The sequence below is a fragment of the Nipponia nippon genome, unplaced genomic scaffold, assembly GCF_047370975.1.
Source record: "Nipponia nippon isolate SJK-2023a ecotype South Korea unplaced genomic scaffold, ASM4737097v1 scaffold_2, whole genome shotgun sequence".
Classification (NCBI taxonomy): Eukaryota; Metazoa; Chordata; class Aves; order Pelecaniformes; family Threskiornithidae; genus Nipponia; species Nipponia nippon.
The window spans coordinates 2,409,185-2,427,448 of NW_028262336.1; the positions used below are offsets into that span (position 1 = coordinate 2,409,185).

Here is an 18,264-nt window from a genome sequence, read left to right on the forward strand (position 1 = left end):
GTATTCAGTTGCCAATCCCACATTTCCAGCTTTGGGTTTTTTCATTCGTGTTTCAGTCAGTGTTGTTGGTTCTGTGGGCTACCTACTCTCCGCATTTTGGTCGTCTTCGTTCACAGTACGTCGTGCTGGCGTTATACTCTCAACGGCAGCCTTCCTAGACTGTTTCCTTGCTTCTCCAGTAGTTATTTTTATGGCTTTCTCTATCCTGTTCTTTAAGCTGGGAACCTCATTTGAGGTAGCCGTAGGGTCACTAATCTATCTTCTTTCAGATCCTTTCTCGGGTCTCACTTCTACAATAACATTTGAAAGAATTAAACTCAGTGGAGGAGCAGTTGTATATTGAGGGAGAAAATGTTTTTAAAGTAACCATATACATTTTACTACTTTTCCTTCTCATTTTTATGTTGTGATTTTAGGTGGTGAGCTGTAGAAGCAGGGTCTGTTTCTTCTCTTCCTTTCAGTGCCTTGAACATTAAGGATACTGTTACAGTATTGATAATATAAGGGCAATATTGCAAAAGTAATAGATTTTTAAGGTCAGAAAAGAGCATAGTCAATTAAACACCTTTAAACTATGTATTAACGCTACGCATTCGCGGTCATTATTGACTTCAGTTGCTGTTCTCAAAGTTTAGCTTTTCTGAAAAATGATCTTTGAGGGCTTCAAAACTGGTCAGTCTGGAAATAGTTGATATGCTATTAGTGACTCTGAGAATTCTGGATCATTATTCACTGTTGAAGTGTTTGTAGCCATTTCTGGTATTTAACTAGCTCCAATTCCCAGGTATTGCACCTTTTTTACAAAAGGAACATTTTTTTCTTCATTTTGCAGCTAGGGAGGTATGGGCTATCTCTAATACTGTTTAAATTTTTACACAAAAGGCCTTACATCGAGTTGCATATACTTCTGTAGAATTAAATTAGGTGAGGTTATAATTTTCCCTACCAGCTATCTTGTAGAGGCTCATTCCATGTATTTTATTTTTAATATATTAGCCAGTGTTTTGCCTATGCTATGAGTATTCGCATAGCTGTTCTGTGGAGAAACTTTAGCAGCTTGTTTCTTTGAAGCAGAGAATTTAGGAGGGGAGGAGATGCACCACGGTGATGCCAAGGGTATGCCTTTTGCTGAGGGCATACCTCTTTCTGAGAATGTTTGTGTTTGGGTAAATCCTAAGTTTTTTGAAAAATTGATTTTTCAGCAGGACTTACCCTGATGTTTTGCTTTGGTGCTTTGTTACAGGCTGCTGTGAAGGTGAGCACCGCAGTGGAAATCGGGAAAATTCTCTCTCCGTTGCTTTTAGTGCCTTCCCAGGGAACACACAAGTACCGGGAAGGAGAAAGTCTCGTTGCTCAAGCGTAACTCTGAAAGTGCCTGGGAAGTATTAGAGGGGCTAGAGAATAAGGATTTGGAGAAGGAATCTGAGGCTGGAGAAAGCTGGAAGTGGGATCAGATAATGAAACTAGGGACTAGCTGGACAAGGAGACTGAGGACGAGAGCTAGGGGAGCAGGTAATGGATGTGGGAAGCATTAGGAGAAGTGGTGGAAGTTGGGTGAGGAACAGCGAGTAGAAATGGAAGGAGAAGTGAGCTAGGGACAGTTGTGACCAAGGGGTGGAAAGATCAATGAGAGACAGGACTGTAAGGAAGACAGGTTTCACAGACGTTGTTGTTGCAGGATGATGTTAATCAGTGCTAAGCAGGTGTAATTTGTGGGCACCAAGACACCGGCATGTTTTAAGGAGGAACTGAAGAAGGCATAAGGCAGAGGTTTGAGGACTCTGATGGAGATTTCTTTGCATATCTGAAGAACTGCAGAAGTTGTGAGAGCAGGCTCTGTATTTCTGCTGGACCATGCTTCCCCTAGCATCTAGGGTAGAACCTGACATTCCTCAGTCTTGCTCTTCTTGTGCTGTCACCATCTGTCTGTGAGACTGACTGAGCCTCGTTCCCCTCTTTTGGTGGTCCTCACTGAAGAGGACAGCGTAGCGGTATCAGTCGCTCCTTTAGCTCACGTTGTAGGCGGATGGTTGTTCTAAAGGCCCCGTCTCTGCTGGCGAGCCCTGGGAACACCAGGGTACTGCCACATGAAGGCGTTTCGGTCTCAATTCTGAAAGCCTAGGAAATGACACGTTGGCACACAAGTATGGACATCTAAATGCTCTCTGTCCAAAGAATGGTAAAGTTTTTGCGTCCAGCTCTTGGCAGCTATACAATGACAATTCTAACTTGAATTCAGATTAACTGCAACTCCTGCGCACGTGTTTTGACGATAATACTGGAATACCTAGCTCTTTCATAGCGCTGTGCACCTGTAGTTATCTTGGCTACTTTAGGCAGGAGGAGGTATTGTCCTCCATCCTCGCCGCCAGCTAGAAAGGGGAAAAAGAAATTGCGTGTGCTTGGTGCAGTCCCCACACAGGCCATTGCTGCTGCCGCTTCTCCAGCGAGCGGTGCCCGCTGCCCCAGCGCAACTGGGCACTCTCCGCTCGTAAATTCCGTCGTGTTTGCACGCTCCTAGAGCATCAGTGATATGCTTGCACTCTCCTGCATTTTGTAATTTTAAAAACTTAAGGTTTGTTTTGTGCTGCTATAAAAGGTCAAGGAAGTTTATGATGTGTGGAACTCTAGGGGCCCTTCTGGATTAGGTGTCTGCTCTGTAGCTACTTGCAGTTTCAGAAGACTGCACTTAGTGACCCAGGTGATCTTTCCATCTTTTTTTATTTCTCTGAATATTCTGTGGTTTAAAACATGGGGCATGTATGTATCATCACATTGCGCCATATTCATGTGATGTTATCCTTTGTTACCTGAAGAGTATGACAAACTGTTTCCCTCCATGCAAGCATTTACTAGTTTGAAACTTACGTCAGCTCTTGCTTTATCCCATCCCAAGTCATCAGTTGCTCAAATTGCAAACGTTTAGGTAGGCTTTTTTTTCAACTAAGGGAAGGAACAAATGAAGAAGGGTACAGTAAAACTGGAAAAAGAAACTTGTCCTTTTACCGTTTACATCTAACTTTTTTTTGGAACCGTCCTTTCCCTCACTTTACCGTCCACTCAGGTTTTGTTCCTCTTTTCCACAGGCACTTTGTACATAATATACACGTATGATAATATTTCCATCAAAATCCTAAAGTTACCACCCTCTCTTAAATTTGTCTTTAAAATCTTTCCCTGCTATGGTGCACACTGGTCCGGTACGTGACTCTGCTTGGCCCGGTCCTGGTTAGCGTGACAATGTCTTGGGACCACCTTGATCTTACTGAAGCTCTTTCAATATTTACCTTTATTCAGCTTTATTGATATCCTTGCAGTTTACACATGCAGATGTGCAATCAAAAAAAAATTTGGTGATCCCTGCGGAGTGTACAGCACAACCATTGGAAGCACGTATGGTTCAGGTGCCACTGATGCTGATAGCGAATACTCTGGGGTGAGATGTAGGTGTGCTGGAGAGAGCCACTCGCTTTGTGAAAGGGATTCTGGTTAAAGCAGAACAAATGGAAAAGAAGAGTAACGAGTAAAAGTTGCTTAGATGACATTGTTTTGAGGGTTTTGTGGATGCATATCACTATATAACGTGTTCCAGTCTTCTCTGGTTCTGCATTTCTTTAATGCTGAAATCAGATTTTTTCCCATAAAAATGTGTGTATTTTACTGCAAGTGTTTGAAAACTACTAGTGTTTTTCATTTGTCAATATTGTAGTGAAATATAACTTGCCATTGATAAATAATTTTTCTTAGTCCAGAATACTTATTGAAACCATGTAAGAACCATGATATGCATAAAAATACCCTTATAAAACATCATACAAATAATGCTACCATTTTCAGAAAATAGTATCTGGGCATTATCTAATTCCCGGGATGAGGGAGCTGAAATTCGTTTATTTTTTTCTACAGCAAATAATCACAATAATAGATGTATTCAGTGACAATAACACATATATTCAAAATTCACTTCTTGTTTGCTTACTTAACTGTCAAACCTGCAAATGACATTTAAAAGTTACTTTATCTGTGTGTGGTGCTAATGCGTTTGCCTGGGGGAGGTTTGTAGGGGTTGTTAGTAGGCATTTGTGTTTTCCATAGCATAATGCTGCCACCTGATGGCAGAAAGAATTGCGACAAAATAGTATGTGCTTTTTCGAGTTGTATACAGTTTATTTCAGTGTGATTAATACAGTGATGTTGAATATGTCTTAAAGGGAATAACCACCTCTACGGGCTTATTCCTTAAAACTGCAGAGAAGCGCCTTTTTTTGCTTGTGTTTTAATACCTTAAATATTTTATTTTGGAACGCAGGATGACTGGAAGCCTAGCATCGCTTTCGTTGTGGGGACCAAACCTGAGGATGAAATCCACACCAAGGCCCTGTCTCTTGCTGTGCGGGTGCCGCAGCGGAAGCTCTTCAGCGTGGTAACGCGGGAAGACGTTTTCAGACAGGTATTCCCAGAATGGAACTTTTAACAACAAACCAAACCCTAGATCTCACTTCTAAATACGAACTTCTTTGGTCTGTGGTAGCTGTAAGTTTTGTGTTCAATTGAATTACTCTGTGGAAGTTTTAAAAATTACACTAATTCATAGGAGTTAAAAATGGAAAAAGAAAAGCTTACTGTATAAGCTGCTCTGCTCCCTGTGAATAGTGAGGTTTTGCTACAGACTTTTCTTCAAGATGCTGATCACAAAAGTTCCCTCCCTAAGGTACAAGGGTACCCTAAGATGATTCCTCGCTATTTTGGAGTGAGAGTGTAGTGTTTTCAAAAGGGAATAACGAGTAAAATAATTTGTGCAAACTTAAAATCTTCTCACAGTAGAATGCTTTGTTTCCTCGCAGATCAGAGAATCTGGGAATCAAAAGGGAAAAAAGGTTAAGGATCTGCCTATGTACTATGAGGTAGGTTAAAACACGTTTTGCAGAGCCTGTGCTGTTTTACACTGAGGTAAATACAGCTGTGTGATTGTGTTGTGCATACCTGAGTAAATGCAACTCTGTTGGACGTAGCTGGTAAAAACGCTCCACCATCTAGATACTTAAACTGCTTTCTTTTGGTGATACCAACAGTGTTCTGTTGGACTGCTAAGTGAGTGAGGATCAAGATGGCTTTTTAGGGGTATGAAATTTATTATGTTAAGGTATGTTATGTGGTCGTACTTGGATGGTGGTGTCATAAATTACAGAAAAACGATTCCACTCTGCTCTCCCCGATGCTCCCAGTAATTTAGACTTATGCCTTCAATTATGGGAATGAAGTCCCATAAGTGAAACACCATCTCGGTGTGCTAGTATCCATTATAATCTCAGTTTGATGTTAAATTCTAAGCTGGTTCCTCTAGTGGGGTATGTCAGCGGGGTTAGGAATCATGCCTAGTACAAAGAGGACTTCCTTCTCCCTACCTTGTTAATGTTTTACTTAGAGCTTGTGAGAGGTTATAAAATTCTGTGATTAATTAGAAGATTGTTTAAATTTTTCTCAGGTAGAGTTTTATGGCCCTACAGACCTGGAGCATAAAGAATTTTGGATCCCTCTAAAAAGATCTTGTTTGCATTTTAGTTCTGCAATGACTAATAAACTTTTTATGTGTCTCAGGTTTTGGTGGGCCTTATAACAGGTCTTTTTAGTTGCAGTCTGTTTTTCAGTAATGCCAGACTACTATCTGAACAAGTCCCTTTGGAATTATTTACCACTGACATGACTGTGAATTTTATGCAATTAACCCTCTTCGTTTAGGACTAGCCTCCCAGGCAAAGTCACCCTTATATTGCCTGGGATGTAAAACCCTGTCAGTCCTACTGACAGAAGGATTTTGAAGTCTGGCTCTAAGCAGAAGCTTTGTATGATACCTGTATTTAATTACTAAGAGCAATTTTCCTTGTGAAGTGGATACTTATTAAATTCCAGCTGTCAGTGCTGTGTCTCATTAGCTACTTACTTTACTCCTCAAAGACATTTTTTTCCTCCCCTCTTTTAACAGAGAATATAAAATGCCTGTTCTGACCTTTTGCTTGGACTCAGTTTCCGTTCTGGCTGCAGCAAATTAAAAGATTGATCATGTTGCCACAAGCGTTAAGGTCTTGCCTCTCTGGGCAGAATTTGCTCCTGAGTGTTCATTTAAAGTCCATGTGCAGTTTGTGCATTCAGAGCTTTCACTGCAGTAAGGATAAACAAGTACGAGGTTAGCACACGACGCAGGATTGGGAGATGTTCTTCTGAAAGGAGCATTTCTACCTTCACTGCATACGGTTCTCTTCTCTGTGGTAGGATTCAACACACTGGCATTTCTACAAGCGCATATTCGTTTCTAGGAAGACTGTAAATGAGATTCCTGACGTTTAATGGGCTTTGAACATATGATGTGTACGTGTGTGTGAATTTGGGACTGATGACATGCATAGTAATGTGGTTATTAATGGAATTAATAGTAATGTTGTTACCCATGTCATTGGTCTCGCACATTGCGTCTACTGAAATGCAGGGGCTTTTAATAAAGTTCAGTGCAGCAGTCAGCAGTGCCTGCTTTAAGTCAAGAAACTTTAACAAACTACTCTTGGTATATTGCAATCTAATTATCTATCATATTAAAATAATTCCTTTAGTCTATTCTAAATTATTTCCCTTCAGGGTTTCTATCATCTTACATTGTTGTATTTCCTATCACTTTTATTGTACAAAGTGAAGAGGATCAGGGCAGGGTTTATGAATACGTAGCTAAAAGATTTCCAAATCCAAGAGAGTTAGGTGTCTAACACCTTTTCTGTCTCTTAATGGGACTCTTGATGGGAGTAGGAGTCCTGATTTGTAATTTTGTGCTAATTCCGGCACTTAATTAAATGATGGTAGACTGAGTCTCTCATAAAGATGCCGTGGAAATTTTTTTTTTTCTTTGTATCTGGGAGGGAAAATGTTACGCTTCTTATAAAATATCAACAGATTTTATAATAAATCAGATTAATTTATCATGTACAGTTTTTCCAACAGACAAGACCTAAAACTACAGTATGTTTGAATAAAATACAGGCATTTTATAAGCAAGGTATGTATCTTTTATTGTTTGTGTACCTGTTTGTTTCTGAACTTTCTGTTAGGGTTGGTAGTGTCATATGTAATTAAGGTGCTTTACCACTACTAAATCTGATAGTGTTTTAGTTTCCAAACTTTGAATTTTGAAAATCTATTCAAGCCTAAATTTTCCATACTAGATTTGTTTATGAAACTGATTTTTAAAATGTTTTTTCTTGAAAATTCTGGTGAGATTAAGTTTGGGGGCTATGTGGATGGAAGGATTTTTTTTTTCCTTGTAAGAGTTGTTTTCCAGCTTTGCCAAAGTCGTTGGGACAGGGTCAGGGAAGTTGTCTTTACGTTACCCAGGCAATTTTGAGTAGGATCCTTGTCCTATACTCATAAGGGAACAAGCTGGAGTTGCAGAGTAGTACCATAGTGAGAAAAGATTTTTGAAAGAAGATGGAGCCTCATGTGGTCCCTTCATGTGATAATACTGGAAGTAGATAGATGGCGTTGCTGAAAACGGACAGTTGAATAAAGGATATAGCCATGAGAGAGAGAGGGATGGAAGGGGAAAGAGATGTGGAACGATTTTGTGGTTCTCTTGGATAAGCTGAGATGCTTGGGATAAAGGGTTGTGGAAGGATAAAGAAAGCACAAGTGGCAGAAACCAGAGTGGTTTTGCTTGGATGTGGATCCCAGAACACTGCCTTAAAAATGTGTCCTTGTGCTTGTGAAGCCAGCAAAACTGAAGTCTTCTAACAGCAGCATCCCTCCCCACACTGCTCTGACTCATCTCTTGGACAAGCCATCCCATGTAACAAAAAAGGCTTGATTACAATTAAACGTAATAATCTTTATTCCACTACCTGTCAAGACTTAATTCTGCTTTCTCACAGCATAGCTCCTACCTATAGTTGTCAAACTGAAAAATATTGTCAAATCAGGGGCCAGATCTAAATCCTGGCCCATTCTCATGCTGGAATTCTGTGAGACTGGAGCAGAATAAATCAGCTGTAAATAAGTATTTCCCAGCTGTTAATCACTGGGTAGAGAGCTAACTGTACTGGTGTCTCCTGCATTTTGAGGATGGGAGGCAGCACGAGCCGTGTGTGCTGCACTCCAGGAATCCTCACTAGACTTAGGATTTCTTGAGGACAGGTGTAGGTGAACACAAGTTAGAAAAGCTCCTAGGCATGGCAGAATTTTATCTATCTATCTATCTATCTATCTATCTATCTATCTATACAAAAACAAACCTAAGGAGTAAATTCATCTTCTGCTAGGCTCTGTATAATAGGCTGTGGAAGAGTGGAAGCACTCTTTAAGTAGAAAAGATGGGCACAACACGGGGGAAGAGGCCATTGCACACGTGGAGTGAAGGCTGTGATAGCAGCAAATCCCGTAACTTGCAGTGGGTGGTGGGAGGTGGTTGGAGAAGGCTTTCATATTGGAAAGGAAAAGGTAAATGGGCTTTGGACCTCAAAAGTAGTGGAAGTGTTTGATGTAGTTGAAAGGAAAGTTCCTGCAAGTGATCTTTTTTTTTTTTTTTTTTAAATCCTGCACCCTGCCTTTAATGATGCCTTTCTTCTCTCCATCTTTCTTTCCCTTGTGAGACACAGAGCTTTGAAAAGATTTTCCTTCTCCCTTCATCTCTAGTTAAACTGCCCCAATGCTCTCTCTGTTCCTCTCAGTCTAGGCTGAGAAGTGCTCAGTAGTTAAATGCCTCATATTTTAGGCTTACATTGTTATGGTTTACACTGTTCTGGCTTACAAGAGGATTTAAATGGGAGTTATGGCACTTCCCTGAGAGCTAACTCTTCTGGCCAGGTGTGAAAACTTTGGACTTGTTTTTTAAGCGTACATGTGATCTGTTTTCCCAGGAGACTATAGCGAATACTACAAAAATAAATAAACATACACACAAAACAAGTTCACTAAATTGTTTTGATTCTTCTCTTTTGGTGAGAAAGGCTACTGACAAGAAAATCTGTAAACGATGTAGCCCAAGAGCTGGCTTTCTGACCAATGCTGCTATCACCAGTTTGTTTTATGTTCTGTGAAATTAGTAGATGGATAGATTTGATTGGCAGAAGAGGCTATTGTGTGACCTGTACCACCAGTCACAGTATTTTTTTCAACCATAATCTGTGTGCTCAAATTTTTAAAATCAAGATTGGATGTTTTTTCTAAATGATTGAAAACAATTAGGAATCTGCTACAACTTAATTTGTTTCTGGGGAGGACCTTTCCTGATAAAAGTTACTTCTAGTTTCAGTGTAAATGTATGGTTCAATGTATGGCTTATGCCATATTTACTAAATAAAATAAAATCGTGCAATTGATCTTCTCTGTGTAGAAACTTTGAGATTGTGTTCAAATTGTCCCTTAATTTTCCTCTTTATTTAGCAATGTGTAATAAATTCCTTCATGGCTTTTTTTCAATTCTTTAGTAATAAAATTTATAATAATATAATAATAATATATTTTTAATATATATAATAATATATATTATAATATATATAATAATATAATAAATTTATTTAGTAAAATACAAGCATAACATAATGCACGTACTCCTATTTGATAGCTCATTGTATACAAATCTGAAGATTGTGGAAGTTATCTTGGCTGCTGCCTTACACTGAGGGCTAATTTTGGATGGATTGGTTCACCCTTGACCAATGAGTCCTGCCCAGAGTTACCACTTCACAGGTTCTCCATCCCGTCAGTTTGGCCTGTTTTCTTTCTTCTGAGATATGTCTTGTAATTTAGCCAAATCAAATAATATTGCTTTCTTGCACTATACTAAAACTACATTCACCAAATTTCTTTGTGTGAATTAGTTTTCCACTACATTCTTTAAATCTCCTGTGGTTACCACATCTTCTGGAGATCTTATAATTGAAGACTTTGTGTCTTTTCCCAGATCACTGACAAACTTCTAAATAGAGTAGTCTCAATATGTTGTATGCTTCAGACCCAACAAGAAACTCACCTGTTTGATGATGCCTCTTTGTAATTGCATTTTTAATCTGTCAGTTAATGAGTTTTAATCTTTGTCACTGCTTTATTAACTACAGAATGCTTGTTTCTAAACCAATAGTTAAAGAATACTTAGGGAATTGTGTTTTACATTATATCAGAGTTATTATCTGTTTCAACTAGAATTACAGTCTTACCAGAGAAAGCTATTCTCTTTGTGAAAAGGCCACCTTCTTTTTTTTTTTTTCCAACAAAATTGAATTGGTAATAATTATTTTACCCTCCTTTTATTTGTTGTTCATTGAACCCTCTGTTAGGACATTAAGGAAATAATATCAGCTCCTCTGTTATTCTGCAATGATCAGCATTACATTACCAGTACTTAAAACGCATATGTTATTCTAGTTTCCCTTTTTTTAAGCATTGGTGTGACATCAGCTTTCTTTTATTTAGTTTAAAACTGCCCTTGTTCTCCAAGAGTTGCTTTGAGATTATATTCATCATATAAAAAAGCTCCTCAGCTACATATTTTTAGTGCTTCTTTGATTATGTTGCCCAGGTTTACTGGGTTTTGGTATGCCTAGCTTTAAAAGCTGCCTTTTTGCAACTTGCCATTGACGCAGTTGGAAATAACTGCTTATTAATGGAGTGATACAACATATTATCTCTTGTTTTTCCGAATATAGAGCAGAAAAATCACTGATTAGCCCTGCTTTTCCTGAATCTTTATTGATTCTTCTACTGTTTTCTTTAATACCAGACCAATGCCATGTTAATGATATTTTTTTCCTGATACAGTTTTTTAAAAAAGTAAATCTGTTATTGTCCTTATCTCTGCTGGCATACGTTGTCTCTCCCTTGTTTTTCTTGCTTTTCTTCCTTAAATCTGAAATAGTGAGGACTTTTTAAATCTGCCTGTCCAGGATCTTGTTACCCATCTGATTGCACTGAATTGTCTCTGTTTGATTCTTGCTTGTGACAAGCAAGAAAACATTAATTTGCATGTCACATGGAGGAACTGTTAATATTTAAACAGAAGAGAATATAGAATTTTGATTACGAATTGTTCTGTTTCTTGTCATTGTTGGCTGAACTCGGGACCTGTTTGATTCTCCTGTTGACTTGCTGCCAGATCTGCGTGGCAAATGGTTCTCATACAAAGCCTCACTTTATTTTACCTCCTTGCTAACAAGGAAGGAGTATCAACTCAGATACTTCAAGCTTCAGGACCGATAAAAGCAGGAGAAGTGCCAGTTTTACTGTCTGAGTCAAGATAGGTAACAGTCAACCCGTATCACCAGGCATATTGCGATATCAACCTAGTTGTGCAGTTTCAACAAACAAACCAGAGACCCCCAAATTAAATCCTTCTGCTGAGCATAATATGCACAGTTTTGCCATCAAAATCCTGTTCCGCTGAGTGCTTGAATATAAATCTTAACTAATTCATGCTTTGTACAGCTCATTTTGAGGACTAAAAGGTTATTGGTTAGAAATAGAATCTTGCATTGTTTTAAAATTATTTATGTGGTACATGGGCTTTTTTCTTTGGTTTGTTTTTTTCCCTAAGATTGTGCTGTCAGAATCCTCGGGAAATTGCGTAATGCTCCCTGTACTTCACGGTACTTCTTGCCTTAATAGGCAATAGGCTGTAGCAGACAGAAGGATCCTTGGGTTTTCTAGGTGTAAATGAAACATGCCTCTCCTGCCACGTCCAACACAAAGACATAACCAAAGATATTAAGAACTTCTGTAGGACAGTAGAATGTAGCAATAAACAAGCTGAAGTGGAAAAATTTGAATTAATTTAGCCAGGAAACAAAGGATTAAAAGCAGTCTTTAAGCACTTCTGTGAATGAATGCTTTGCTACAAGTGTGTAGAATGTAGACGTATGAAGTGAGGGCTGCTGCTGGTAAGACTATTTGGAGTGCTGATTGTGTCATGATGTGAAGGGAAGGTCCGCTTTAGATTGGAACTGAGTATGTAGTTCATGGGATAGGTGCTCTTACTGTATTATGAAAGTTTATATATATAAAAATATTATGCATATATTTTATTATAGATGATTATATGATATAATTATACATCATTAGATAATAAATATCTTTTAACATGTATTAAAAATATATGTGCATAATTATTCTAAGCTACCTGATTCTATTACTCCCTCACCCCAATGGCATGAATTTCGCTCAAGAAACCAGTTAAGAATAGCTATTCTGTTTCTAAGTAACTTTTACGTCCTCTCTTCAGTCGGTCTTAAATACCTCATACCTTTCTGTTATCTTATACCTTTCTGTTGTCTGACGTCACTTTTTTTTAGATTCTCTCATCATTTTCTCTAACAATATCTTCAGGAAAAAAAAAAAAAAAAAAGGAGGGCAGCACTAGGGACAAGGAGTATGCATTTATTTCATGTTAAGGATGTTATAGTAAATTCCTCGGGCAGAAAAATCAAAAATTTTGGTTTTAACTTGATGTGAAAACAAAACTCTTAATGTCATAGACATAACACTTGTGGCGAGGAGTATTTTCACCTGAGAAGGTACAAACTGTTGTGAGTTGTGTGGCATCTGGAGGAGAGCAAAGACTGGTTAGTAGCCGGGATATGTGTCACTGAAGAAACAAATTTCAGAAATAATGCTAGTCAGGAGTACTTTTAAGGAAGTCTTTTGTTTTTTTGTGGAAACATATAATTAAAGGTGAAATATTTTTGTGGAAGTGTATAGATTTTGACAAAACACCATCAGAAAGGTTGTGATCAAGAACAGGCTTTCTCAAAAGTAGAGACAGTCATACTAAAATCCAGCCTTCTCAGTCTAAAAATCTATGTCAATAGAACTCTATTTTGTAATAAAAGTTAGAAAGATTTTGTTTTCATTCCACTGTAGAACAAAATTAATTATAAAAGTAGTTGTAAAATGGAACAGTTCAGGAGCCAAAACTTGTCTGGTGTCATTGTTTTGATGAGAGGGCTTGACAGTAAAAACAACTTTGGCAGCCATGCGGCCATGGTCAGAAGGATAGAAAGATTTAATTTTATTTTTCATTCCAGTACAGAGCAAAACAAATACAGCAGTCTTAAATGTCATAATAAAATGGAACAATTCTCCAGTCAGCCTTTGTCAAGTGCTATTGTGTGGATGTTAGAGAATTTTATTGCAGAAGGACTTGGCCCTTACACTGTATGGATACAGAGGGGACTAATGCTCGATAAACAGCTGGGAACTGTCGTTAAATGAAGATGCCTTTTAGGGAGGTACTGGCTCCAGGGAAGGGACTTTAAATCCTACTGTGGGCACTGTCTACTCATCTGTTTTCAGCTCTGTTGTATCTGTTACCAGGCTCCTACCAGGTACATCACAGTACAGAATATAGTATGGTTTGTAAACGATCCCACTGCATGAAGTGGTACATTTACCTGAGATATTTATTGTCTTGTCTTCTGAGGAGAGTTTAAGTACTCTGCCTCCTGGGTCCAGGTATTTAGGTCAGTTTACTTAAAAGGATGTTAAGAAAAAAAATTGTTAGCTTAGGTTTAGCAAGTTTCACAACTCCCATTGGTCTTCAGCAGTTTGTGAATGTCAATATGATGGGCGTTATGGAAGACTACCAGTGTCTGCGTATCAGCTGAGGTTAGATTTACCCCCCTTTTTACCTCGCAGGAGACCTTTACAAGCAGTTCAGTTTGCTCTGCTGCCAACTGAATAGGGACAATTTATGGCTGTGCCAAACTATTCCAAACAGACACTATCACCCCAGGCCACAAATCTTTGGCATCTTTAGATGAACTGCAAACTTGGGTTATCCACATTCCTCCTAGATAATGTTAAGGTATTCCAGGATTTCCTACCTCTTGAAGATTTTACTAAAACTCGCTGGGAGTTTCTCAGCTCGCTGCACAAGCTTCTACCTGTCCTGCTTACCTTAATTCTTACTTGATAATGCCTTTCACTGGTGGACTTCTTAGTGCTTGCTGAATTGCTCGGACAGACAATTGCCTTGGTAGCACCAATATCCAAGAGAGCAGAATATCATTGGCAAATGCCTTCTTATAACTTGGCCAAATGGAAACAAAATAAAATGTCCTGACAGAAGCATTCACCTGGGTTCAGCTGCCTTTCCCGAACAGCAAAGGTCTCCCCTAGTTCTGCGTTCCGTATGCCAGTCCAGTATTGATGTCTGAAGGACCTAGGTCATCCTAGTGGCATTAGAGGCGTGTGTGTGATCAGGTAAATAGTTCTAACCCTTGGAGAACAGTAAAGGGATTTTTATTTCAAATATAGGAAACCCATGCCACCTAAAAAGAAGAAAATAGTACCCAGAGTAAAAACATACCACCATGTCCTTGCATCAGCCTTTGCCATTGTCAGAGCATCCGATGCCACTGCATGATCAATAGTGGCACGTGTAGTCCTTTGAGTTATCAAATTATACGCCTTCCATTTGGGATTTATTTATTCCATGAGACTGAACTGTTGTTGCTATGAACCAGTCAGTCCCAGACATTGTAGTTGTTTGTAATCAATTTCTAAAGTCTCTCCAGTTCAGTATCCCTTTCCAGGGACCCCTCTAAGGACAATATGTCATGTTAAGAACTACTAGGATTTCTAAGTGCTGAAACTGGGGCAAAAAGTCTTGAGCTCCTGCAGGAAAACCATCTGTGTCTTCTCATTTTCTGTTTCCTAAAATCTGAGAGGTTGGGTTCTATTATTTACATGAGACAACTGAACATGTTCATCTTTTCTTTCCATTTCAGAATAGTGACTCTTCTTCATAATCCTAATTCTAGTGCCCTCTGCATGTATTATTATTTTACTACTGTTATAATTATTTGGCCTGAGGCCATCCATAAAACTCAAAATTGCTGACAATTTTATTTTCTTTGAAAGAAACTTGATGCCATTTGAAATTCATCTATCTATTTAAAACCTGCTTTAGAACACTGGTGAGACCTTGGTTTTGCTTCCTAGATTACAAGGTTTCCTGCACGCATGCAACTTAGTATAAAATTTCCTGCTTTTCCTGTGCAGGTTTTATTGAAATCTCTGTGTAATTAGAGCAAACAGCAATTATGTCTGTAAGAATGTCATCCTTAAATTGGTAGAGGGACCCTCTGGAGTAGCCAAAGGAAATGCTGTTCTCTGTTTTGTTGCCTTCAAAAATTTCAGGTGACTGTAATTGGTTAATTAAGGAGAATAGTGTGTAAGACATTTTTCTCAAGTAGAGCAACTAATCCCAGAATCCTTTGTCACCAAAGGAAAAAAAAAATGCCCAAAGCCCTCTTGCAAAGCTGGACCAAGGTGGAAAGATCCTGCCTAGGAGTTTTGTGGTGCCAAGCCCACGAGGGCATTGGGACTTTGTGGCCCACGAGTTCTGAGACGGCTTAGGAAACTCTGGCAAGGTGTAGCTAGATGGGTTCTGCCAGCACAAGGGTTGATGAGACAACTTTGCTTCTTAAATCTTTTTGTTCCCCCTCTGATTGGGTTCTTTTCCTAGCCAGATGCAATGTTAGAGAAGCGTGACTAAATCCTTTAACTTTGTAATGTTTGTTGTGTGGATCCAGTTGGCTGGAATTACTGGGACAATTTACTTCTCAGAAGCATAAAATACTCTGCTCCACAATGGAAAGACTTGTTGGGCAGATTCTTACAACTGAAAGGTAAACATTTCAAGATTTGATCACGGTAATATCTTTCCTCTTCTGAGCACAGATCACAGCAGGCTGGCCTGTCCTCTCTTTTTAAAAAGGCCTGGGTTCTGTAGAGGTTCTTCAGAAATCACTTAAATGCTATTTCAACGATCTCCCCCGCAATCAGAGTGTTAAAAGGAAACAAGTATCTGAAGGGTCACATGAGAAAACCTTCCCCATGCATAAAACTCCTCCTTCCTGAGGTAGCAATACTAATGACTGATCTTTGGAATCACTCGATATTCATATTTGTATTTTGTCCTGCCTTAAAGCAGTTTGTTTTGGTAGCAGTTAGGTGGTCAGGAAGCCATAGGAGGTACACGTCATTGATGGTGAGAGCTCTTATACGAGCTCTTTAATAAAGCCAAGGTGAAAAATCATCCTAATTTTTGTGTAATGTATTTTCTCATTTTTACTTAAATTAGACTATTCACCTATTTGTATTTCCCTTTAAACATTATTTAAGTATTGGTAACACTAAGACACATACGCTGTGCAGATGTCTTAGAAAGTCCTCATTCTGCGTTGCTGAGATTAAGCCAGTTAAGGTATGCCCTCAGGTTGCACGTTTTCTGTAGAGAGAGGTTTAAGGAACAGGCCTTCTTACAATGGATGTTACTAACTAGGTTTCTGCTAACCAGATCAAGCTGTGTTATGATTTGGCAAAAAACAGACTCACTCATATGAGTGACAACATATTTTTCTAGCGCACAAACAGCCGTTGCTGCTGCTTTGAGAAATGCTCTCACAATAGAAAGGCAGATATTTAGTGTATGAACGCGTACATATTTGCTCAGTGTTGCTCAATAGTGAAAGTGTCCTATTCTTCTTTTAGTAGGTTTGTTTGAAAAGGACTCTGAGGGGCAGGAGAAGTCATCAAATCCACTTTAATTTTTTTTAATTCTCCAGAATACATGTTGGTAGAGTCTTCACTGATTAGCGAAGATGCTTCATTGGCTTAGCTTAAGTTTGACGGTCTACCTTGTGGATACATAAGCTGGATATGGAGCTCCGTTCAGATATGCAATTGATTTACTGATTCACATGAGTCCTTAAGCTCCATTTGAATTGTGAGTCATTAATTCACCAATGAAGGATAATGATTAAGCAATGATAATGATCTTTTGACGTCATAGTTGGGAAGAGGTTCCGAGAGGAAAAATGAAATTAGATGAATGATCTGATAGTAGAGACTAAATTGCCTTTCACCACACTGCAGGTGAGATCTGAAAGAAGTTTGAGTCAGCTCAGTGCCTTTCTGGTATACTTTCAAAATTGTTGATTGTAATGTGCTATAGTCAATGAAATTACATCAGCAGATTCAGAAATATTTAATAGTGTACGTAAAGAAGTCTTCTTTGGACAAAAGAAATTTATCAGTATGACACATGGAGCTCTTGTTTCCCTAGTTTGTCTTGAAAGCTGCTTCTGAGGGATTCACGATACTGATGGCAGATTGTAATATGTGAAGATCGCTTTTTTCCCCCTGCTTTTATTAGCTTGCTCAGGAAAATGCATTTGAACATTAAATAAGAACTTGGTTGCTATGTGTAGTCCCTATAGCCTCTTGACTGATGGCTCTGCTGCTTCAAATTGACTTGAACTGTGTCCGCTACTAAGGGACTGGAATTACTGAGGAGTTCTTCTAGGAACCATTATGTTTCTGTTAGGAAGTGTTATGTGAGTCTGAGGTATGTGATGGCCTAGATTTCTTACAGTTTCAAGAACAAGAGGGAAGCTTCAAGAACAAGAGGCAAGCTTTAGAAAGTTCACCCTGGATATGGGAGAACTACACTATGAAATGGGCTGACCACTGTTCATAGCAAGTGATGCTACTGCTTCTGAGTAGTGATAAAGCTGTGAAAGTCAATAATGCAATTTATCACTTGGAAAGCTTTTCTGATTGTGATTTAGCAGCCACAGAGGTTCTGTATATTGAAAAGGAGGCATTTCAAAGAAAGATACCATAAAGACTCTGGCTTTAAATGTTTCTCTAACTTTTAAGGCCCGTCTCCTCTCTCAATGGCGTCGACATCTGCCAATAGCATAGTGTCACCTACAAGCACTCATGCAGTGTTTGAATGGCTTGAAATACATGCCCTTTGCACCAGGCCGCTAAATCTCTGCATGGTTCCTACTGCCACCATATGAGATCAAATACTGCATCACTGAGGCCTTTCTGCACTTCACAAATGTGACCCCTGCTGTGTGAGGAATGCTAAGTTTCCTCTTCCTTTAAAGGCAAAGAGGCCCTACCTAACTTTGTCCATCCAAGTTTCCATGGTTTCTCACATACGAAAAAGGTCATCACTGGTGGGATGAAGTATAGCCAATCTGAAATGAATCCACCTCATAGTATCCCAAAAAATTCCTTCTGTACTCCTACCAAGTCTTTGTCTTCAGCTTTTTTTTTTAGTTGAGGCTCTGTGGATTCTTAACTGTTTATGCCAGGTGCCTGCATAATTCACAGGGCCACAAATGAAGTAAACATCCATAAGTGTAATAAATATAATTCCTTTTATTTACTGTGCATGGATTGATCTATGTTCTGTCTTTAAACTAGCAGTGATGAGGG

General features: G+C 38.9%; 1 protein-coding gene across 1 annotated transcript in view; it reads left to right on the top strand.

Annotated features, from left to right (window-relative positions):
* Positions 1 to 18,264, top strand: part of SPAG17 (sperm associated antigen 17) — a 111,012-nt gene that overhangs the window by 4,630 nt on the left and 88,118 nt on the right. The window contains exons 2-4 of the mRNA XM_087756878.1: positions 3,318 to 3,436; positions 4,310 to 4,450; positions 4,845 to 4,904. Of these exons, the coding sequence (XP_087613004.1) occupies positions 3,318 to 3,436; positions 4,310 to 4,450; positions 4,845 to 4,904 (320 nt within the window). The remainder of the gene's footprint in view (positions 1 to 3,317; positions 3,437 to 4,309; positions 4,451 to 4,844; positions 4,905 to 18,264) is intronic.